Below are 24,238 nucleotides of genomic sequence, written 5' to 3' on the forward strand. Positions count from 1 at the left end.
CACTTTACACAATCTACCAAGTGTCTGCTTTAAAAAGAGACCACTTAAGTCTGTACCTCAATGCATTCCACATTTACAATAGTAAATAAAATTTCATGTTCAGGTATGGTCAAATAGAACATCAATTAATTAGAATTAATATAACATTAATTTCATTGGGAATAAAATGCCACACAAGCAGCACTAGAGTCTTAATGTTTTGAAATCATCCATCTATGCAAGGTGTTGCATACATAAAGTATCCTAGTGTTGAATATTATTGCTACAGTGATTGCTTATAAATAAATTAGCCTATTGTTTTATGACACTGCTTTGAAGAGTTATTACAGTACTTTCTCAGTTGTCTTCTAATGGTTTCTTTTGAAAGGCATCTGTGAAACATGATTTTCAGAGTAACCTTTGTGGCATTTTTGACTAGTTACTTCAGTTTTACCATAGAGCTTGAGATGGAAGAGGGGATTTGTCTCCTTTTTAGAACAACTGTTCAAAAAATGGACAATAACTATGAGGCTTATGAAAGCGCCTGAGAGATGAATGCAATTCCTAGGACCCTTCAATAGCTTCTAAGTACACAAGCCTCTCCTGTCTTCTATAGTTGAAGATAGTGACAGTAAAAAGGGCCCGTTTCCTTTGATACACAGCTTTGCAAGTCTTGTTTTTGTGATTGTACAATGATGTTGGAAAAATGCTGTTTGGAGCTCTATTTCTGATTTTAGCTTGTAGCATAAATCTGACATTAAAAAAAAATGTGGGTGGAATTTGGAATTTGGATAAAATAAGACAGTACTTCAACATTAGGACAAAACAAACCATGAAAGCATGTCAATCTTTAATTTCTATTATTTGATATGGTGGGAAACTGTCAGTGCAAATGTTTCTATTTAGCTTTTCTCTTATTTAATACAGCAATAGTCATTACAAATGATATTATTAACTTAACAGTTGAAATATTCACATGTACATTGTACTGTCTTGGTATGTTATTGTAATGTTGCTTTCATGACAGCAAACCTCAAGCTGCATAACCTTCACAATTTTGCATCAAACCTGATGATCATGTTCTCCAGCATGATCTGAGGTGATCTAAAGAGCATCTTGTGCTTCAATGAAAGCAGAAACATTTAACGGTCTGTACAAAAGAGTTCACAGATATGCATATTTGCTTAGTAGAACTAAATCTCAAACAAGTTTTGTCATAATGCCTCTTTCAATCTTTTGAATAAAGTTTAAATTAGATTTGAAATCCCAGATGTTGGCTTAGACCTTCGAACCCCACTGTACAGTGAACAATCCAATTCACTCCATATCTGAAGTATATAACCTGCGCATTCAGGTTCTCTCACAGCCTCTTAATGGCCCAAGCAGCCAGTCAATCTTTAATTATATTTCCATGTAATTTCCCATTCATTCATTCTTCTTTTCTGAACCCTTCACATTCTTTCACTCTCTTATCTCCAGCTTTTGTATTTAAAGCACAAAGCTTGTCTCTGCTCTCCCTTTTTCTGTTTTGTTCCCTAGTGAGCATCTGCTTCTGCCTCATTCTTTCTGCTCTCGTTCTGTCGTTTCTTTCTTTCCAGTGGATAGGTTCATGAGAGTGAGAGAGGAGCATAGGCACCCAACTGTCATGCCTGACATCTATCAACTCAGTTTACAACAAAACATGTATATGTCCCAGTCTTCTTGCTCACTTGGAACTCCTCATGCATCCAAACTGCCTTTTGTAACTCATCTGAACAAGTTCATCTAAGCAATATTACATTAGAAATCATGCTGTTGTTCAAGAAATCATTCGGGCTGTGATTTGGTTGCATCCACTTGTTAAGTCAAATGTCACACATCACCATTTCCAGGTCAAAAAAGCTGATAAGATGCCAAAAACAAACACGGAATGGTGTTAATATACAGTACACTCACTGTGCACAAAAAATCCTGATCCTAATCTCCATACCAAAATCTCAATTGACCAGACAATGATTCACCTTTTCTAAATGTTAAAATATTGTTGCCCGGGACACCATGAGCCTAGAAAACTGTAGTCTGTAAGTTAATAAGCTTCACAGGTTCAGTTGTGCTAAGAATTGCTTGTATATACAGTATCAGATTAGTAAACAAGCACCTTGCATTTTAGATGCCTTTTATTAATGTTTCCAAACAAGTGTCTGAGAGCAACTCAGTGTTTCATTCGAAACCATGTTAATAAATTGTTTGAGTGAATAATTCAATGATTCATTCATAGCGGTTGCTAACAATGTTCTTTAGTTAAAGTGCATCTAAAGTCTTATGCACACAAAAGTCGTCCATTCCTTTAAAAGACACAAGTCATTTAATATGTAGTGTTTAATTCAGAATTTGAAAAAAAAAAAAACATTTTAAAAAAGATTTCAGGACAACACATTCTAGAACATTTAACAAGGGTAAGAGAATATTTCATGCATCAAACCGAGAGACATGGCGGAAAAGAAAAGCACTTGGTGATTCACTCATTATGAGAAACAGATTAACAATGAAATCAAACAAAGCATTAATGAAGGAATAATCAAAAGACTAATGAACAGAAAGATCAGAGAGATGCTTCACCCAAGGACCAGACACCACAGAACAGATCCAGTCAAGGGCAACACACACACACACACACACACACACACACTGATACAGGATGACATGGTGACTGCTTCCTCAGGGCACTTCATATGAACCGTTAGCTTTTCATATTAACCTTTTCTGTTAGTATATCTTCTGTACATTTTAATTTCATGCCTGCTTTGAATATAGCACAAGTATACTTTTCAAACAAAGCAAAAAAAGACTTGGCTTTATATTTCAAAGATATAATGTTGAAAATGTTTATATAATGTGATGAGCTAGTCATTGCAAAAATTTTAACATCGTTCTTTGCATGTCATTTTTTTTTAAGTTAATGATATTCTTATGTTTTTAGTGTTAAGTGATTTAAATGGTCAAATACTGTATAAACTGTAACAATAGCCTGTTCCGCATGTTAGAAACTTAGACATGCACTGAATCACAAAACTGATTAAGAAGCCAGCAGATAAAACACAAATAAACAGTCTCTTTTGCAGTATTAAATTGTATTAAACAACCTTTACATGCAATTTCATCAGGAATGTGTGAAATTGTGTAGATGGAGAAGTGTTTACATTCCCCAGTCCTCTCTCTCTCTCTCTCTCTCTCTCTCTTTCTCTGGGCAGGCTGCTTAATCCAATTACGATATCTGTTTTCAGCGTGACATTTGCGATTGCACTTCAATTTATTGTGCTCCAAGAGCAGCCCGGAAGAGAGAGAGAGAAAGCGGTGACCCTATAAAGCGATTACATGCACACTCTTCTGCTGTATGTCAGTCTGATGTGGGATTCACTGCGTTGATGACAGATGATCCTTGTGACAGCATGAGCTGGCATGATCGGTAATGATCATCAATTCAACCATATCAGTTACATGATCATAACTGAATATCAATATAAATACCTTTGTAACCACTTTACCAAAATCTTTTCAGTTCAACTCAAACCTCCAGTAAACTAAGGTTGTATAAAAAGTTGATTTAGCAAAGATAGTTTAAGCAGAGATTTCAGCCTTGAATAGACTCCGGTGAGGGGGTGTTACACACATACAGCAACACCCACCCACACACACACACACACACACACACACAAGCACCCGTCACTGGGTCCAGACAAGACAATGACTCTCTGGGCGGGTTGCCTAGCAACAAGATAACACTAAAAATACTCTGGGTGCACATTCTCTCACTCTGAATACTATATTAGTCTGAGAGCAGCTACTTCTGAGGGTTAAATATCTACGCTACTGCTAAATCTGTCTCATTCACTCTTTTTCTGTGATCTCCGTCTCCATCAAACATTGCCAGAGCCGATGCCTGCCACCCTCCCACTGTCTTCCTGAATGTCTCACAGAATAATTACACAGAAGTCAGACACATTTAGACAGACAGTGAACACCGAAACAGTGACAACTGAAAATTCACTACAACAAACATCATAAAACAGCCAACACTGATAAATAAAGGTTCAAAGTTTGTTTTGGATCATGTGCACCCCCATGACATTCTAAACACCTATATATTTAGTCCAAAATGAAAAATGACAAAAAAACAAACAAATGAATCAATAAAAGTAGTCAATGTGACTTGTGTACTGAATTTCATGAACCCTGAAGATACATGATTAGCTTGTATTTATTATAGACTATTTTGCAGTGTTTTTATGGCGTGTTTCAGTCCATTTATTTTTAATAAAATGAAGTGTACTTTCTGTATGGGTGGTCACTTTCGGTCACTTTGTCGTATGATAAGGATCAGCATCAAGATTCTGCTAAACAATTTGTTTTTATGTTTCACAGGTCATATGGGTTTGGAATCACATGAGAGTGAGTAAATACTTTTTAGGATTCTAACTTTCAGGTGAACTTAGGGTGATACAGTTTGGTACGCAGTCAGTAAGAGCATTTGTCACCATGTCAAATGTCACATCATGTTAACAGGCTAGCATCTCCTATTGAACATTTGATGTCAAGGAGTGTGACCATCAAGGGACAAGGCAAATACAGATAGATACAGACAGCTAATTACATCAATTACATGGTTTGCTATTTCAAGAGAACATCAGCTGAGCTGTTTATTCTTGGTTGAGTGGTTTCTCTCTCACACACTCACACAGTACATACATATTTAAATGAGAATTATTTTAATGATATGCAGCACCATCACTGTCATTATTTTCCAATTGCTCGTCTACCCACTTTAGGATTATTTCAGTCCATTTTCTGAGTTTTTCCTTTTCGCTGTTTGACTTCTCAATAATGTCACCATTCATTCATGATATATGATTAGTTATGAACTCGACATGCTTTTCAGACCATCTTTCCAATTCATATTTAGTCCTGAAACATGCTGTTCATCTAACATAAGCAATTTTAAGTTCAGCACGTTTGTTCAGTCTTCTCTTAAAAATTAAATGTCCAATGTGTTTGGTCATTCTGTCAATTTAAATATCTTTTAAAATATCATCATTACAGTTACACAAGAGTAATACTGACACTTAATATATATATAAAGAAAAAAACTAAAAAAAAAAAAACCTTCATTCAGTGACTGAAGGCTTGGATTGGCTCAAACAGGAGTACAAAGAAAAAAAAGAAATGATTTATTGGTTACTCTTTTGGATTGATTTAAGACAGCACTGAGAGACGGATACAAGGCAAGGAAACAAGGAATGATGTTTAAGATACTACATTAACTCATTTAAAGGGACAGTTCATAGAAAAAAAAAGGAAAATCTGTGATCATTTCATATAGTTCCCCCTCAAAAACAAAAACAACAAAAATCAACACTTTTTAATGTTCTTTGGGACAACATAAAAGCTGTGAATGATGACATACTTATTCATTTTGGGACTTATCAGACTTATTAAAAACATAAATATCTAATAAATACAAAGAAAAATTGCTACTTCACTGGCCATTATTTATATTCCTCTCCAAACAGAAACAATATGAGGCCTCGTTGCCTCAGAATCCAGCGATGTGGCAGTACGCTTCCAATGATGCCAACAGGATGTAGATCAGCCAGAGGGAGATGAAGAACAAGGACGTCAATATCTTGCAAGTCCGAGGACCGCCAAGCTCTCCTCCAGCCACTGAGAGGCGCCGGCGATACAACAGCACGCTGACACACACCACGGCCAAAACAGAGAAGAGTGTGACAGAGAAGGCCAGAGAACCTGGATCTACATAGAAACGTTTACCCTTGGTACGCCAGTATACAGCAGCTATGGTCCACGCCACACCGATGCCCAGGAAAACATTGACAGCATTGCTGCCTGTCACATTACCAATAGAGGCGTCTGCATACTGGTCTTGGATGGCAGCAACCTTACTGGCAAAAGTGTCTGTGCAAAGGAGAGACAGAATTAAATAATGTTCAGACTAATAAAACTATGATTTGAACTGCAGAATCTTGTTATTGTTTTAAAGAGAACAGAGAACGGGTTTTGACTGAACATAGAAGTGGGAAGTGTCAGAAAGGGAGGTCAACGAAAAGGGAAGGGTTAAGCAAAAGACAAGAGCAAAGGAGGAATTTGAGAAAAAAGGAAGAGAAAGAAGAAGGAGGAAGAGAAAACAGACAGGGTTGAGTGCACTGAACAGAATCAAAGGAAAAAACAGACAGTATGTAAAGTTAACAATAACAGCACTGGTTGCTCCTGAATTCTGATTTTATTATATGGCATTTTAAGAAGTAATACATACTATTATTGCTATTCTTAGTAGTGGTGCTTGCTATGTTATAGAGATAAACTCAGTGACTAGAACCCTCATAGCAACAAGTAAAAAAAAATACTCAACCAGACACCTACAGGTGCATCTCAATAAATTAGAATGTTGTGGGAAAGTTAATTTACTTCTGTAATTTAACTCAAATTGTATTACGAGTATTACAATTTGAGTTGAATTACTGAAATTAATGAACTTTTCCAAGACATTCTAATTTATTGAGATGTACCTGTACATGCACTGGGAAGCATCCACAACAACGTATCACACTGAAGGTTAGATTTGTATGAGTTCTGTATGTTCTTCAGAAAATTTACAAATATTTTATAAATGCATTTCATTTCTGAATTAATAAATTCATTTTAAACATTTCAGCTTCCTATATTTATATATAAGCCTTTTTTCCTTTTTTATGTCATTAGTGATAAAATTGAGGAATGCCTCAGATGCTGTTTTTGTATTATTTGAAACTTGGTCGCAAGTACATTATTTGGACCCTGAACCAAAACGAATCAACACTGAACTTATTTCAAGTGAATAATAAATGTTACTTTACAGCAGAATTGAATTTTGTTTGCATCACTGAAACTATTTTCTTCTTTATCACCATAAAGTTGGTTTAAAGCAATCTGTACTGTATAAAGTGCTATATAAATAAAGCTGACTTGACATGACTTACCTGGGACAGAGGTTCCCAGGGCAACAAAGACCACGGCGGTGACTGAATCCTTCAGGCCAACAGTGCACCCAAAGTGGGAAGCAAGATCGCCTGTGACTGCTGTCAGGACACCAATCAGAGAGATGGACACGATGAAGCATGCCCATCCATTCCAATACTCTGTGGGTGGGACGAAGGCAAAGAGAACCTTCCAGAAGACTGTGAGGAAGTGCATGATGTAATCAAAGCAGGATGGAAGACGCTCTTCACCACTCTCCTCCTCATCATCGTCACCTGAGATAAGCAACATATGTTAGAAGCACTCCTTCTGTGTCTTTACACAGACTGTTTAATGCGGCTCAGAGGTGACATGAATGCACTTCCACAGTAATTACTACTGTATGTTTGAATACAAGAGTCTGAGGTGGGTCTGAACAGGTCTGGCTTTTAGGCAGCATTGCACCTTTACACTGAATTTTGAGCAGTTACAAAGCAGTCTTAACTCAGCTGTGCAAAGACACCTTCTGACTCATAAAAGAAAATTGTTCAAGTAAATATGCTTGATATTTTCATACAGATTCAAACAGACACAGCACTCTATGGGTAAAAACGTCTCAGGTTACGAATGTAACCATGGTTCCCTGAGAGGGAACGAGACACTGCGTCCTCTGAGGGGACACTATGGGGAACACCTCGTCGTGACCCGTGTCTGAAGCATACTTTGAAAAACGCCAACGTGTTGGCCGGCGACAGCCTCTGACGTCACTACCAGCGCGACTATAAATACGCGCCCGTAGGACCCGTCACTATCTTCTTCGTGAAGCTTGCGTCCGAAGCATGGCAGGGAGCTAGAGGACGCAGTGTCTCGTTCCCTCTCAGGGAACCATGGTTACATTCGTAACCTGAGACGTTCCCTTTCAAGGGAACTTCGAACTGCGTCCTCTGAGGGGACACTATGGGGAACAGTATACCCACGCCGCCATGCTGAGGGGAGTGCAGACCAGAATCATGGCAAACACTAAGTACCAACTCTACCGCTTTTCTCTTCACCGGGAGTCGCCCCTGGGACGGTCTGACGGCTGCCTTATGACATTATCCCTTACGGCCAAAGGCCTAAGCTACATACCCAACTTATCCTGTAGGGCCTTGGCCCGGGGTAGAGCTAAAGGCTTGGAATCACGGAGATTCCTTTAAAGGGATACGGCTAAGAGCCTGGCACTTTCCTCTACCAAGTCTTTGCCTGTCACACAGGGGCTACTGCTAGCTTTCGCAAAAACCTGCCGAAAGGGCTGTCCCTACAGCACTCTAGTAGCGGCGCCCTGTTCTAGATAGGTATCCGAGGATACCTAGGTGGAGTGGTGCCCAAGATGAACGGGGCTTAAACCAACTCAAGAAAAGGGCACGAAGCAGCAGCGCGAAGCCCTTACCATCTAGGGATTTTAGAAAGAACGCAGAGACTAGCGTGCGAACTTACCACAATGTGGATTTTAGAAAGTGCGCAAAGACTCCCGTGCACACTTACCATAACATGGATTTAAAATACTGTTCTAAGGAGGGGTTCTCGTGGGACTCTGTCAGAGCAGCTCGTAGAAGAATGGCCCGGGAGCAGAGCAATTGGAGGCCTCAGCCCCTGCCTCAGCAGGATGCCTGCTCTCACAGAGCGTCTCAAACAGTATGTGGTACTGGAGCGCTCTGAATAACCGGGAATCAGTCTCCCAAGAGAGGAAGACTCCGAGCTCCGAGCAGCATGCTCATAGGTGACCCTTTCAGAAAAGGGGGGTGCTGCTGAACTACCCGAGAATTGCCCACACAGCCCCCCCAAGTTGAGGGGGCTTGGGGTGTACAATAAGTACACACCGGTTGGATGAAGCCCAAGGAACACCGGGGCGAATCATCCCGAGAAAGGGAACGAAGTGGAGCGCGTAACCCTTACCATACAGGATTTTAGAAAGTGCGCAGAGTCTTGCGTGCACACTTACCACTTTACGTGGATTTCAGAAAGTGCGCAGAGTCTTGCGTGCACACTTACCACTTTACGTGGATTTGAGAAAGTACACAGGCAAGCGTGTGTACTGAAAGGTTACCTGACAACCACAGTATGTGGGAGCTCACATTCAGAGAGGCCTGTGAAGCCTGCTACCTGATAACCACAATATGTGGGAGTTCATCTACAGAGAGGCCTAGAGAGGCTTACTATCTGTTACCAGATAACCACCTCAGTGGAAACTGAAAGCAATATGGAACTCAACTCCAGGGAGGCTTGGTGAGGCCTACCACCTGACAACCACAAATCGCGGGAGCTCGTATTTTCTTTATGAAACGCACAGTATGTGGGAGCTAAATCTCCAGGGAGGCCTGGTGAGGCCTACCACCTGGCAACCACAGTATGTGGGAGCTCGTCTTCAGAGAGACCTGATGAAGCCTACTATCTGAAAACCACAATGTGCTATTTAGTGGAATGCACAATATGTGGGAGCTAAATCTCCAGGGAGGCCTGGTGAGGCCTACCACCTGGCAACCACAGTATGTGGGAGCTCGTCTTCAGAGAGACCTGATGAAGCCTACTATCTGAAAACCACAATGTGCTATTTAGTGGAACGCACAATATGTGGGAGCTAAATCTCCAGGGAGGCCTGGTGAGGCCTACTACCTGGCAACCACAGTATGTGGGAGCTCGTCTTCAGAGAGACCTGGTGAAGCCTACTATCTGAAAAAAGCCACAACATGCTATTCCGTGGAAACGCATAGTATGTGGGAGCTAAATCTCCAGGGAGGCCTGGTGAGGCCTACTACCTGGCGACCGCCGAACGTGGGAGCTCACCTTCAGAGAGACCTGGTGAAGCCTACTATCTGAAAACCACAATATGCTATTTAGTGGAGACGCACAGTATGTGGGAGCCAAATCTCCAGGGAGACCACCCAGCCCCTCATGTTGAGGGAAGCGATGCTTGAGGTGCATAACAAATACACACTGGTTGGATGAAGCCCAAGGAACACCGGGGGCGAATCATCCCAAGAAAGGGAACGAAGCGGAGCGCGTAACCCTTACCATACAGGATTTTAGAAAGTGCGCAGAGTCTTGCGTGCACACTTACCACTTTATGTGGATTTCAGAAAGTGCGCAGAGTCTTGCGTGCACACTTACCACTTATGTGGCTTTGAGAAAGTACACAGGCAAGCGTGTGTACAGAGAGGTTCCCAAGCATCGCAGAGGCGCTGGATCGCACGGGAGCGGTGAGCTCCAACCCTCTTTTCTAGGTGAGGGGAGCATCACCTCGCCAGGCGGCCCCTCAGAGGACGCAGTTCGAAGTTCCCTTGAAAGGGAACGTCTCAGGTTACGAATGTAACCATGGTTCCCTGAGAGGGAACGAGACACTGCGTCCTCTAGCCGGACATCTATGGAATTCCCTGCAGTGCTGTGCCAATTCTTTGGCCACCTAGCTACTGTAAGGAAACTCACAGAGATTGTTAGTAGACATATAACCACCAGCAACATAACGTCCATAAACAGGTAGAGCAAGGGTTACCTACTCACCCACCCTCCTGTACTGGAGTCCCGCTGCGGGGCGCCCCCTTCTGGTCCAGACCGTCAGTAAGGCGGTTGCTATGAACATAGAACCAACCAAAACATCATAGGTCCAGAAGGAGACTGTTATGTGAGAGACCGTCCACCTAACCTCGATCAGGTGGAAGCTGGTGGCTACAGGGGAATTAGGCAGGGGAGGACAAAAAACAGAGGTTAAAAACAGAGGTTAAAAACATCCGGAGCTACTAGGTCATACTACCGCTCTGACCCGGGCGAGGACGCTGCCTCGTCCGAATCACGTCCCTCAGACCCTGCTTACCGCTCCGTGACCCGCGGTTCCTCTTGCCCCTGCCCTTAGGCGGGGGAGGAGCGCGAGCCGCAACACTAGCCTTCTGCGCCCCTCTACGACCCTCAGATCGAGATGAGCCAGGACCCCTGAGTTGCTCGGGCTCGGACCTGGACCTTCGTGGAATGAAGGATTTAAAGGCCGCTGAGCGCGCCCTTGCCTCCCTGAACTTCCCGACCACCATCTCGATGGAGGTACCAAAAAGCTCAGAAGGCGAGACCGGAGCATCGAGAAGAAACCCCCTTTCTTCCTTCCCGATGTCAGCCAGGTTCACCCATAGATGTCTCTCCGTCACCACCATGGCCGCCATAGACCTGCCCATGGCGGAGGCGGCCTGCTTGGTAGCTCGGAGAGAGAGGTCTGTGGTGCGGCGCAGCTCGGCTACCTGGTCAGGTGAAAGGCCCTCACCTGTATCCAGGTCCTTCAGCAGGTCAGCCTGGTAGGCCTGGAGCACCGCCATCGTGTGCAGTGAAGCCACAGCCTGACCGGCTGCCGCGTATGACCTGCCATTTAAGCGGGATGTATCTTGGAGGGGCTTAGATGGCAAAGCGGGAGATTTAAGAGAGGATGTTTGCCCCACAGAGAGATAGCAAGCCAGCGTCTCTTCTACAGGGGGCATCCTCTCATAGCCGTTCTCATGCAAGCCCTCGATATTAGCATAGCTCGTATGCTGAAACCGGTGGATGCGAGAGGAAAACGGCCTCTTCCATTCCTTTTCGACTTCTGCATGCAAGTCAGGCAAGAATGGAAGGCTCACCTGGGCTGGAGGGCTATGGTCAGACAAGTACCGCTCAGCAAGGCGACCTCGTGGCGCCACCTTGCTGGCACGCTTCCATGGCAAATCTAATTTTGCCGTGGCGCGATCCATAACCTCTAACAGCTCCTCATACGCGGGACAGGAGGATTGAGAAGGCTCAGCCTCAGCTTCTTCACCACTCTCAGACATCTCCTGCTCTTCCTGGGTAGAACCCAGCAGAGCACTAACTTCAGTGTCAGAATGGGTTAATGATACCACATCTGCCTCCCGAAGTTCGCTCTCGTTCGCCGCCAGAGAGTGTGAAAAGGAAGGTCCCTCTCTACACTCCTCAGCGAGATCCATTTGTGATCCCCACGAGCTCATTCTCCTCCGTGCCTCGGCAACGGCGGGACCTGAGCCGCGGGATCCAGATGGCTGTCCCTCTTTCCTCGAAAAGAGAGACAAACGAGAGTGGAGCTTTCTCAGAGAGAAACGCTCGCAGTGCACGCAGACCGCCCCCTCAAGGACATCGCGCGCGTGCTCTTCGCCCAAACAAGAGACGCAAAGAGTGTGCGTGTCATCGGGTGTCAGATAACGCTGACACGGATGCACACACTGTCTAAACGCCTTGCTAGTGGAAGCCATGATGAAAACAGTAATAGATCGCTCTTACCGTTTTGGTCGTTTCTCAGATGCACGCTTCAAACAAAACAGTCAACTGAAGACGAAGAAGATAGTGACGGGTCCTACGGGCGCGTATTTATAGTCGCGCTGGTAGTGACGTCAGAGGCTGTCGCCGGCCAACACGTTGGCGTTTTTCAAAGTATGCTTCAGACACGGGTCACGACGAGGTGTTCCCCATAGTGTCCCCTCAGAGGACGCAGTTCGAAGTTCCCTTGAAAGGGAACTTTGGGTTTCAGTAAGATTTTTTTATGATTTGGATGAAGTGTCTTATGATCACCAAGGCTGAATTTATATACAGTATAAACATTAATATTTTAAAATAGTTCTCTATTTGTAATTTAAAATATAGTTTATCCCTGTGAAGCTGAATTCAGAAGCCATGAATCCTTTAGAATCCTTCATTCTCATATGCTGAATTGGTACCCAAATGAAACATGTATTATTATGACCAATGTTGAAAATAGTTGTGCTGCTTAATATATTGATGGGTAAACTTGCTTTTTCTTTTTTTTCAGGATTATCTGCATTTAGCATTTATTAACAGAATTTATTTGTGTTGTGTTATATAAGTGTAACTTTTGAAAATGTTAAATTGAACTTTTTTATTTAAACAAAACGTACTGACTCCAGATTTGGAACATTCTTGTATATTTTTAATCGAACCCATTTCTTATTTTTGCAGAAGCTGAAAATGCATTAATACATATTCATAATTGTAGAAGCATCTTAATGAAGAATGATAATGCCAACATACAAAATGTAAATGGTGAACAAACAGGAAGTAGCATACCTGCACTCACAGTTACAGCACTCACAAACTGCTCTCTCCAGCTACTGCTGCCGACTACCAAAGCCAGGTTAGTCTTCTTAATGAGCTTATCCACCGTGTTCTACACACACACACACACACACACACACACACACACACACACACAAACACACAGATGCAGCCACATATTAAGAACTGTTCCATACTGGCTTTCAGTCAGTCTTGCACAGTTTGATCCTTTGACTTTGCTTGGAATAATTTTTGTTGGTGAAAATATTTATATTCATATTTATATTCAAATTCCTATTCAACTGTTACATAATATCACATCCACAGTAATAATGCTATATTAGCATGACTGGTGATACGGCTTAAATATTACACATTAATCAGTATGTATTGCTAAAAAAATTATTTGTAAATCATCTTGTTGCATTATTGCATCACTTAAAGAGGTTAAAGAGGCAGTTTTACCTTAAATTCGTAAGACTCTTCAATCACCACCTCCAATCTGGTATGTTCTCCCAGACTAGGACATCCCATCTTAGCTACTTCCTCTTCCTCTGCCCCGATCTCTGGCTTATTCTCATTAGAATCTCCTAAGCATTAAACATGACAAAGAAAAACTTATTAGGAACATGTTCCCTATATTTGTCCGGCTAGTACAATGCAGATATTAAACCTCATCGCAAACAAAAATGATCAGGTATAACTGTGATTGATGGCTAGATAGACTAATACAATTTGCAATTTCTGAAACTGACAAGCAGGATTATTAGATAAATCTCATTTCATAAATCTTATGTGTGCCATTGTGCTAATTGAATTGTAAAGAAAGGCGTTTAAAATGGAAGAGTCGTTGCCAGAGAAGGCTATATAAATAATGTAGAGAATAGTGATAGTCACACTGCTAACACAAGGTGATACAGAGACAGCCAATTATTTTCTGAGGTAACAAACTTCAAAGCCTGTTTAAGCCTTTACTGTAAACATATTTCCTACAGTGCACATTATTAACTAAGCCAGGGGATTTGAAATGATGCATTCTATGAGGGAAAGAAAGTAATAATTTTCACTCCATTAAAAATGTCTTAGAGCTGAAAAGGGAATTACGTAATCACTGCCCATCGTGAACGGTCAATTTCTTTCACTCCTGTTTTTTAATTTAGCTTTTTTACTTTCTTTTATCTTTAACCTTTTATCTTTTTATCACTCATGCTCTCTTCATTAAATTATCTCCATCATCGTTTTATTTGCAGCTTCGACTGAAAGAAGGTTTAATTTTTAGTTATTATCTAAGAATGAGCTACTAAAAGTGTCACAAAAAAGGCTGCATTAGCAAAGGTGTGAAATCTTTAGATTAATAAATAGTAAGTTGAAGATCCACACACACAAACAAATTTTACCAATACTAAAGGCCAATTTGATTAGTTTGGTAGTTCTTTGATTATGGGTATATACACTATACATCATTCTTTATTCTTTATTTTAAAAGGAGGAAATGTACATTAATTGACGTGAGAATCATGTAAATTTGCCAGATTTAGTCACACGTTAATTTTCGTCTGCAGTCCCTGCATTTAAAGGATCTATCAAGCTAAATAATGTGAAATTCTCTGAATTTCATTCCATTTTAATCCTATTAAAATTAAAATTTGAATTCTGCATCCAGAATTCCAGTTCAGATGTTTAAAAACACGTGCACACATTTCACACAATGTAAAACTAAAATGCATCCCTTCCATCTTAATTTCACCCTCTAACTCTAGAACTCTATTCTAATTCTATTTGATCTACTTGTTTTATTTCTATTCATTATTCAGAAAAAATTGCTAAGTTTACTGTGTTAGACGATCCAAGACTTGTCACGGTACATACATATTATTTCTTTGGCTTTGATTGCTTTTATTGTCCTCATTTGTAAGTCGCTTTGGATAAAAGTATCTGCTATATGACTAAATGTAGATGCAAATTTACCATGTTTCTGTCCAATCTCTAGTAGGACTGGCTCTCCTAACTCAATACTGAAGGTCTTGTTCTTTTCATACTCTTCGTCATCTATAATCTTCACCTCGATTATTTTCCTGTAGAGAGAGGAAAATAGAGACATGGTGACACAGTGCTATTTCTTTAATCACACTTACATTATTTCTATTTTAATTATTCTAAAAAATGCACACACATGCTGTGAAACTATATTACTCAAAACAGCAAGAATTTCAGTTGAATTAATCTGTGTGTACTCATCTGTAATTCACACCAGAATTTGCATAACACTGACGTAAAGTAAACAAGGACACACCCAAAACACATCATCATTCATGCATTATTAATGATGTTTTGTTTGACCAAATGTAAATGTCACTGAGGGTGGAAACTTTAAGTACAGGTTTCAGAATAATTGCTTCGTAATTAATAAACAAAGTGAGAACATCTTCCTCCCATATAGAGATATTAAAGCATTGTTCTCCTCAGACAGCCAACATAAGCTATAGTAAGAACTGCACAATAGTTTAACAAGCACAGTGAAACTGTTCAGCCAATCCTGCACAGAAATTACTTACAAAAATACAGTACCATGATAATACCAGTAGTTTTTTGTGGTACATGTGACACGCTGTGGTTAAAAATACAATAAAACTGTAATATTATGAAATATTTCTATAACTCAAAATAACTGTTTTCTGTTTTAACATATTTTAAAATGTAATTGATTATTGCCATGGCGATGCTGAATATATATGATAAAACATTTCTTTATTAAATGTTTGCAAACATTTGTGAACAATTTTCCTGGTGCACACTACATTAAAGTACATTTGCAACTTGAATGAGTTGTAAATATAAGGTCTTGAAAAATAAGAAAAAAAACACTGCAATATTCATAGTGGAGAGAATATGGAAAGGTCTACCAGAAGTCCACTCAGGACCACAGTTGTATTTTGTAGGGGATATCAAATCTGGGACAGACTAAAAAAGAAAATTAAAGAGTGGAAGAGTGATATATTATTTATTTAGATATTATATATTTATACTTTTTAGAGTCTCAACAGTACTCACAGACTGTTTATGTGTGTCCATGTATGGATACGCAAGACGTTATAGTGTTATATAGTGTTCCCAATTTCACCACCCACTGACTTCATTACACATTCATTCATCTTTGTTCAATTACAACTGACAGATACATTAAATTAAAGCAGGCTTAATCAATAGATCTCATCTTCTTCTCTGTGAGGAACAGAAAATGTAAGACAGAGACAAAGAGAATGAATACATTTTTTAAGGAGGATGAAAAATTCTTCTGTTGACCGTGTGATTTTCTGTACATTCCATACATTCAAGTATATAAGTGCAACTGCACAAACTCAGAAGCAAACGTTCTGAATTTTAAAGTATTACAGATCATATGTCTCTTATATTTATTCTTCCTTCCCAATGGAGCAATTTCAACACTTTTCCTATGCTCATGTTTTGCTCAATCCATTAATTCAAACTATATCTTAGATTATTCATGAGCTGAGATTCAAACTTCTCCTACGAGGACTGAGGAAATACAGTTGAGTTCTTTTTACTTTTCTTTGCCTTTCTCTGTCCTCTAGCTTTCAAACTCCTGCTCTCCTCCTAACTAAACACACTCTTGAATTCCCGCTCTCTATCTCTCTCCCAACTAGTAAATTTTTTTATGCCCTCATCCCATTCCCACTGGGCTCTTATTAGATTTTTCTGTGTGTTCTTGAGCTGAATCCAGCAGCTCAATTAAGATCTTGTCAGCTATGTTTTATTGCATTTGCCTGCTGCTTCTCCCTCACACATACATTACTCTTTAATATTGTAAAAGACTAAGAAAGAAGGAGGTAGAAAAAAGAAGGAGAAGCAGTAAAGAAATAAAGGACAAAAAGTAAGTGAGAGAAATATAAGCAAATTAACTAAGATTGAACCGTGTCTGCTGATAGCGTTGTTTATTTACCCATGCTGTCTGTTTTGTTTTAACACCTAATTCACTAAATGATTTATGCAAATTGGGTGACACCGCAAGCATGACCAAAACATCTGTGCTGAAAATAATTTGCTTGCCACAATTTGCCAACTTTCAGGTCATTTCTGAGTGCAGCAGATTAGCATGAACTGGTGTACTTTACAGCATCACTCCAACACAGCCACTTAAAGAGGCTCTTTAACATGCAGAAAGTGCACACCTAGTTTTACATTTCTGCATTTTTAGAAAAAGCAGCGTACACTGCATGCAAGGTGTACCCTTTATTCAGTTCATGCAATCTCTATGAACTCAAACCCATGATCTATATATCCCTGTGAAATAAACATATATTTATCACCTATTTTTGCACACATTAATAGCACCAGCGCTAACTGTGGCTGGTAGTGTTGGTAGTAAAAATGTTCAATACAAGTATTAGAATAAAATTTACAAGAGAATACCATTTCCTTTTTTTCAAATCATTTAATTCAGTGTGTTACTTGCCATTCCTTTGTAATTATTTGCAAATATTTGCAATTTCTGATTAAAAATTGTTGCAAAATTGAATTTGTCGCATATATGTGAACTTTGCAACATTCACACTGTTATTGAATTTAAAAGAGATTACTTTGACTTTTATGTTGTTATTAATCAAATTGTATTATATGAGTCTGGTGAGATCTTGTGTACAAGCTAATATCACAACATTATCAATTACATTTTGTATTGCATTCCTGTATAGCTCACACAGCAGATCATGGTTCTATCAACATCATGGTCGTAGGTTAGATTCACAGAGAATGGTAGGATTGATAGAAATGTAGCCTACTGTACATCTTATACCCTGAAAATGATGTATGCTGCTTTGGACAAATGTGTAAATGTTTTATGTTGGACCATGCAGTAGGCCTACATGTCTCTAATATAAGACTTTTAACAGTTTTGGTTCGTTGGTCAGTCATTTGGATTCTTCAGTGACACATGAAACCGAAATGGGAACCACAGAAACCAAAGATAATTATGTTGCATATCATACAGACAAGTTAGCATTAAAATTTGTAACAGAACATCTCTCACTCTCTGTCTTTCAAATTCATACACATCATCATCAATTGCTGTTATTTTATTGGTTCTTTAATAGGTCTAATAGGAGTTCTTTCAGAACTTCATCGCAATTATCAATCAAAAGCAACTTTCCACCATCAGGTCAAACATTTCTAAGAACGCTAAAGAATGGTTCCAGTTATGTTTTCTGTATGGAATGGAATGGTTAGGCAACGAGAACGGTTCGGCCTGATTGTGGAAAGGTCGCTAATGACTGATGACTTACAGCAGACTATAAAATTGGGTCTAAAATTGTACAGTGCAATGCAAGATTTGGCACTGAAATAATATACACAAATGTGAATTTGCCCCAGAGTGTTTCATGATGTCAGGGTGGTGTCTATAAAAAGGTATGTTGACTGTTTTCTCCACTTCAACTGCATTGTGAAGCACTGATGAGCTCATTCTCTAAGTGCAGGTCCTAAAACACTCCACTTTCATTTTCTTGAGTATTTTTTTTATTTCTAAAGAAAGCCTCGAAGCATTAAATTAAACACAGAGAGGAGATTCATAATAAATAACACAGAATCACAGCCAGTTTGCTTCATAGTAACGATATTGGAAATATTGAACTGGAAGCTGTGTATACAGCATCAGATAAAGACATCTGATCATCACCTACACACACACACTCACACTCACACCAATAATCAGTGTCTAATCAAAATTCCACACTTGACTTCCTGTTGCTTGCTTATCATGATGATTAGCAGGTTGTGGTTAGTGATAATTAATAAGACACAAGGACCATCATGTTCAGTACGTTGAACTTTGATTTAATTAATGCAACTCACACACGAACAGAGGCTGATTAAAAAAGATAAATGCTCCACACCAACCTATAATTTCATGATCAGGAAAGGGATTTATGCATTTCATTATTATTAGCATTTAGCATTGCCAAAATCAAGTTAAATCTGCAGTGTGTCATTGCAGCCAAATAAACAGTGAAAAATAATCACTGTATACGAACAGGTTTCCCTAACACATCTACCAGTTCTTTAACCCCATCACCTAACTGACAGTTTTGACAAATGAAACAGTGGCACTGATGAAACAGTATCACTAAAGCAATGTTTTGAAAGTGGCATGGAGCAAACATGTTTCCACTATTCAAGTAAAATCTATGAATAGCTTATTTATAGTTGTCTCTGCACATTAGACTGTGTTAGGAGAAAGTATTTTAACTTCACAAAATATTACACCCTTCACCTTCAAGGGTGACAAGGCTGAGGGCAGATGTGATTGTCTGAGTCTAGAGAATCCTTTACATAATAGTCATGGACATTTACAGTTATTATGTTAGTCAACAAATGCCACAAATAGAGACCCTAAGGAAAGAAAGACAAGGATAGTTCATCCCAACAGATGTGGAATAAAAAGGATTTAAATGTCAGTCACTCTGAAAAGTATTGGCTTGACAGAAGCAGAGAGTAAGGAGAAAAAAAAAGAATGTGGTAGAGCTTTTGTATGAACTGAAAAGAACATGCAAGCTGGATGCCATAGACGGATCTGTAGTTTGCCAGTAAATTACTTCTGACCTACGAACAAATAGTAGAGAAGAATACAGTGAATGTCTGAAGAAGAATTGTTTGACAAAAATGGTTTTATTTTCATAAAACTATGGTAATGCAAAAGTATTAGCACAGTAAGTAGCTTGGAAAACCATGCAAATACCATTGTTTATGAATATAGTGATCATTCTAATCATGGTATTGTGACGGTTATTTCAAAACTATTTACATTATGTAAGAGATGATTCACCCAAATTGAATCATTTACTCACCCTGATAAACCATATAAAATGTAATACAATGTTGAATGTTAAATGTTGATTAAATGTTTAAATGTTGCATTTATGGGTTTCTTTTTACAAGTGTTTACACTGTTTACAAAACAACAATGTATACAGATCCCCATTCACATGGAGCTAAGAGTTTTTATATAAGGGGGCCATACATACATGGTGTGAATTATTCAACTAATATTAAATATTTAGTTATTAGTATTAACTATTAGTTATTTGTATTAACTATTCTTTAGACAAAGACCATACTGTAGGAGACAAGAACATATGTATGCACACTTTCACATACAGTCATAAAATACACCCTCTGAATTAAAATCTAATCTCATATTCATAGTGAGGCAGACACACATGTGAGAGTATCATGTGACCTGCTAATCTCTCCTTGAGCCACAAATGCAGTATGAGTTTAAGCAGCGTCACTTTAGATTAAAATGATAAATATTCCAATGTAATTTATGAAGCATCAAATCAAAATAACCATCAAATCAAAAAAACTTGTGCAATGAATATCGCATGAGTGTGCATTGAGATAATTTCTTCGTTTAAAGAGAAGTGATTTGAACACATCCTCTCATAATTACTTCAACCTAGGGTTGTCAGTCTAATACCAGTTGATTCAATTAATCCCAAACCAGCCATTTAAGTTGTAGCTGAGCTATTGTTTAATTTCATGTCATCATTTAAATTCCAACTTGTGTAACAAATTTATTCATTATTTATTATTATAATTATTATTATTAATAATTATTGATGAAAGTGAATTGGCATTCCTACTAGCACTATATTAATTCTATAATCTGATATGAAATTGTTTGCATATAAACTTAAGCACAGATGGGTTTAGGTCATGTCTGTCAAGCATCTGATCTTAAGCATCTGTTTGTTCAGCAAAACAATATTTGCATGCTTGAGAGAGAGAGAGACATGAGGTTGTGCAGCTTTATATATCATAGATGTGATGCATCCAGGCAGGGCAATGGGACTGAGATATTCATCATTTATGAGTTGGTCATGTCCTCCAAATTTCGCCACCTGCTCCCTGCTCTGAACACATACACATACAGCAGACACTGAAACCAGCTGCTTGGGCCACTCCACACATGTGTGCTCTACTCCCTCATGATCAGCAGTGACACCATCTTGGGTGGAGTCAGGAATTTAGATTTAGGCGGCCGTATTTAGTCATAATTTAAATTGCAGTAAAGTCTGTTTTCTGCTGTCATGCACGTGTTTCTATCTGGTGGTTCCTGAACAATAGCTTTCTGATTAAAAAACAATGATGAGCAGCTTATGGGCGGCACAGGCATTGGCTCTGAACATTGAGCTAATGCTGAGGAATTAGCTTTTAAGCTTATGATACAGACAGAGACATGATTCTTAGCCTGTCAGAAGTTCTGCCACAAGACACAGAATCTGAACAATTATACAAAATCATGTATACGTAGAAGGCTTGGAGAAGTATTTCTGGTAACACTTTACAATAAGGTTTCATTGGTTAAAGGGGTCACATGATGCTGCTAAAAAGAACATTATTTGGTGCATTTGGTGTAATGAAATGTGTTAATGTGGTTTAAGGTTGAAAAAAAAAATCCAGATACTGTAAATTATTGTTAATCCTCTATCCCCTGCCTTCTGAAACATGTAGATTTTTACAAGGCACATCAGTCTGAAAATGCAAGGTGTGCTCTCTTTGGCCAGCTATCCAGTGCGTTATTATTGGCCGAATTACTCAAGCGTGTGATGGAAATGTTATGTACGCCCCTTAACATAATCTGATGCCCTGTTCATCCGGGGCGGCGAGACATAAAAATAAAACCCATTATAAACGTGATATAAAGATGATTTCTAGTTGTGTCCTCTTTTGGAAGGCCAAACAAAGTAGTTTCGGTTTCTCGGTTTCTCAACTAAACAGCGTCACACACCTTGAGTGAGTGGAGGCCGGAGGCCTAGAGTGAGCGGAGACTGGCTTGAGTGAGCAGAGCCGGACGGAATTGAGAACGGCGCGGCCGGCGGATTCTACGAAGGAGTGTACATTAGGCTTGGCGCTACCACATGTGACGACCCCAGGCTGGACTCCGCTTCGTCCACGGTGAAAGCCGATTCAACAATCCACAAATCAAAGTCGATGTATTTCCTCAGCGACCAGCGCGTATCAGCTCCAGGCATGATGAAGCAGAAATCGTCTTCTTTTGGAAGTCCAAACAAAGTAGTTTCACTTTCACAGTGAAACACACAGTGTCTCTTGGAATTAGGCATGCAGATGACAGGGATCATGGATAGGAACATATTGTTTCTGGCAGCAGATCAACCAGTGAGAATTACTATAGTATATAAAGTGATATACAGACACAGGTCAACTACGTTCTACATTTGCCCTCACACCCTGGTTTTCTTCATTCCTCTTCTGCAGATTCTTTTGTCAAGATCACTTGTATTTGTCTGAATGATTTTACAACATAGTGGAGGATGAAGAGAGCACAAGTGAAGACAGTAGATGATGACGATTGACTACTGATGACGATTATCAGATGATATAATAGAGGGTGTGGAGTAAATTGGATTGTTAGACAAACTGCTACAATGAAATGCCCACACAGCCTCTTCCAATTTCAAACAAATTATAAATAGTCTTATAATTAGCTGATGAAATGATAACACTTAGAGAAAACTGTAATATTAACTAAAATACTGCAATTTACTAATGATTCTAATCAACATACTGTACACTTTTTACTGGGTCAGTTCGTCTGGAGCAACCTAGGTTGGGCGCTTATACAATGATAACAGTTCAATCATTTCAAATTTCACCTACAGTAGCCCTGCAGTGGGCAGAGGTCACATAATGCATCCTTATACTTTAGACTCACTTTAGTTTATGAAACTGTAGCTATGGGCTGTCCCATTAATGTTTTGGACTAATATGGAGGAAAACACCTGAATTGCTTGGAAAGATGATCTTGCTCATTTGCAGGACAGCAGATGTGATTTAGCAGGACAATAAAGAACACATCTGAGAGTTAATTTTACTACTATTAGACTACATAAATATTATTTACATAGTCTGTATTTACATTAGTTGGAAAGCCTTCCTGCTGTGACACTGGATGATAACATGATTTCCTCTTCAGGAACTCCAGCTGCATCGAAAACGCTATGGGGAACGCGCTTAGTGTGAGTGACTCTGAATATCATGGGTAATCTGTCCAATGGAAGAGCGTGACGTCACGTGCGGGGTGACGTAAGCGAGCAGGAAGCTATAAAAGCATGTGCTGCGCAGTTGGCGTCAGCTTTGCGTCTTTCAGCAAGCGCTCTGTGTGTGAATGTCCTCAGTTTGTCTTGTGAATCTTATTTACTGTTGTCTGTCTCAGTAGAGCTCCAGAAACATGTCTAAGAGCAAGGCGAAATCTAAGCATTTAAAAGGCGAATCCAGATGTGTGTTCCTCCCTACCCGCGATATATAACGAGTGGGAATACACAGTCTGTGCATGATCTGCCTGGGGTCGAAGCATGCTGAGTTGCCTCTTGAGGGGGATAACAGTCCGCATTGTGAACGATTGCCAGTGCGGCTGCTTCGATCCTGGAGTGCTCTCTTCGAGGAGGGAGCCTTTGCCAGCGTTCCCCACGGTGCTGGCACCACTTCTGCCGAGGCAGAGCAGCAGCTGCACTCGTGGGGTTCTGGATCTGGCAGAGGGAATGAAGACGGGCGAGTCCCTATCTCCTTCCACTTCGGCCAGATCCGGTAACCAATCCCTTGGTTCGCATGAACGATCTGCGTTTTCTTCCCCCCCAGGGAGAGGGATCGACACTCCGCCTCTCTTCCTCTGTTCCTCTTTTCATACAGAAAAGAATTAAAAACTGCTAGATTTGATTACTTTTCTTCTCTTTTAGAAGAAAACAAACATAACCCCAGGTATTTATTCAATACAGTGGCTAAATTAACAAAAAATAAAGCATCAACAAGTGTTGACATTTCCCAACATCACAGCAGTAATGACTTTATGAACTACTTTACTTCTAAAATCGATACTATTAGGGATAAAATTGTAACCATTCAGCCATCAGCTACAGTATCACTTAAGACAGTGCACTATAGATCCCCTGAGGAACAGTTTCACTCATTCTCTACTGTAGGAGAGGAAGAATTGTATAAAATTATTAAATCATCTAAACAAACAACATGTATGTTAGACCCTATTCCATCTAAGCTCCAAAAAGAGGTGCTTGCAGAAGTCATAGATCCTCTTCTGACTATTATAAATTCCTCATTGTCATTAGGATATGCCCCCAAAACCTTCAAACTGACTGTTATTAAGCCT

General features: G+C 39.7%; 1 protein-coding gene across 2 annotated transcripts in view; it reads right to left on the reverse strand.

The window, feature by feature from the left end:
* Positions 1 to 2,322: 2,322 nt before the first annotated feature.
* Positions 2,323 to 24,238, reverse strand: part of slc8a4b (solute carrier family 8 member 4b) — a 66,281-nt gene continuing 44,365 nt past the window's right edge. For both annotated transcript variants that reach the window (XM_059535912.1, XM_059535909.1), the window contains 5 exons: positions 15,007 to 15,113; positions 13,504 to 13,628; positions 13,051 to 13,150; positions 6,990 to 7,262; positions 2,323 to 5,928 (listed from right to left, as the gene is read on the reverse strand). In XM_059535912.1, coding sequence (XP_059391895.1) covers positions 5,549 to 5,928; positions 6,990 to 7,262; positions 13,051 to 13,150; positions 13,504 to 13,628; positions 15,007 to 15,113 — 985 coding nt within the window. In that variant the 3' untranslated portion in view covers positions 2,323 to 5,548. The remainder of the gene's footprint in view (positions 5,929 to 6,989; positions 7,263 to 13,050; positions 13,151 to 13,503; positions 13,629 to 15,006; positions 15,114 to 24,238) is intronic.

The sequence above is a fragment of the Carassius carassius genome, chromosome 3 (genome assembly GCF_963082965.1).
Source record: "Carassius carassius chromosome 3, fCarCar2.1, whole genome shotgun sequence".
Taxonomy (NCBI): domain Eukaryota; kingdom Metazoa; phylum Chordata; class Actinopteri; order Cypriniformes; family Cyprinidae; genus Carassius; species Carassius carassius.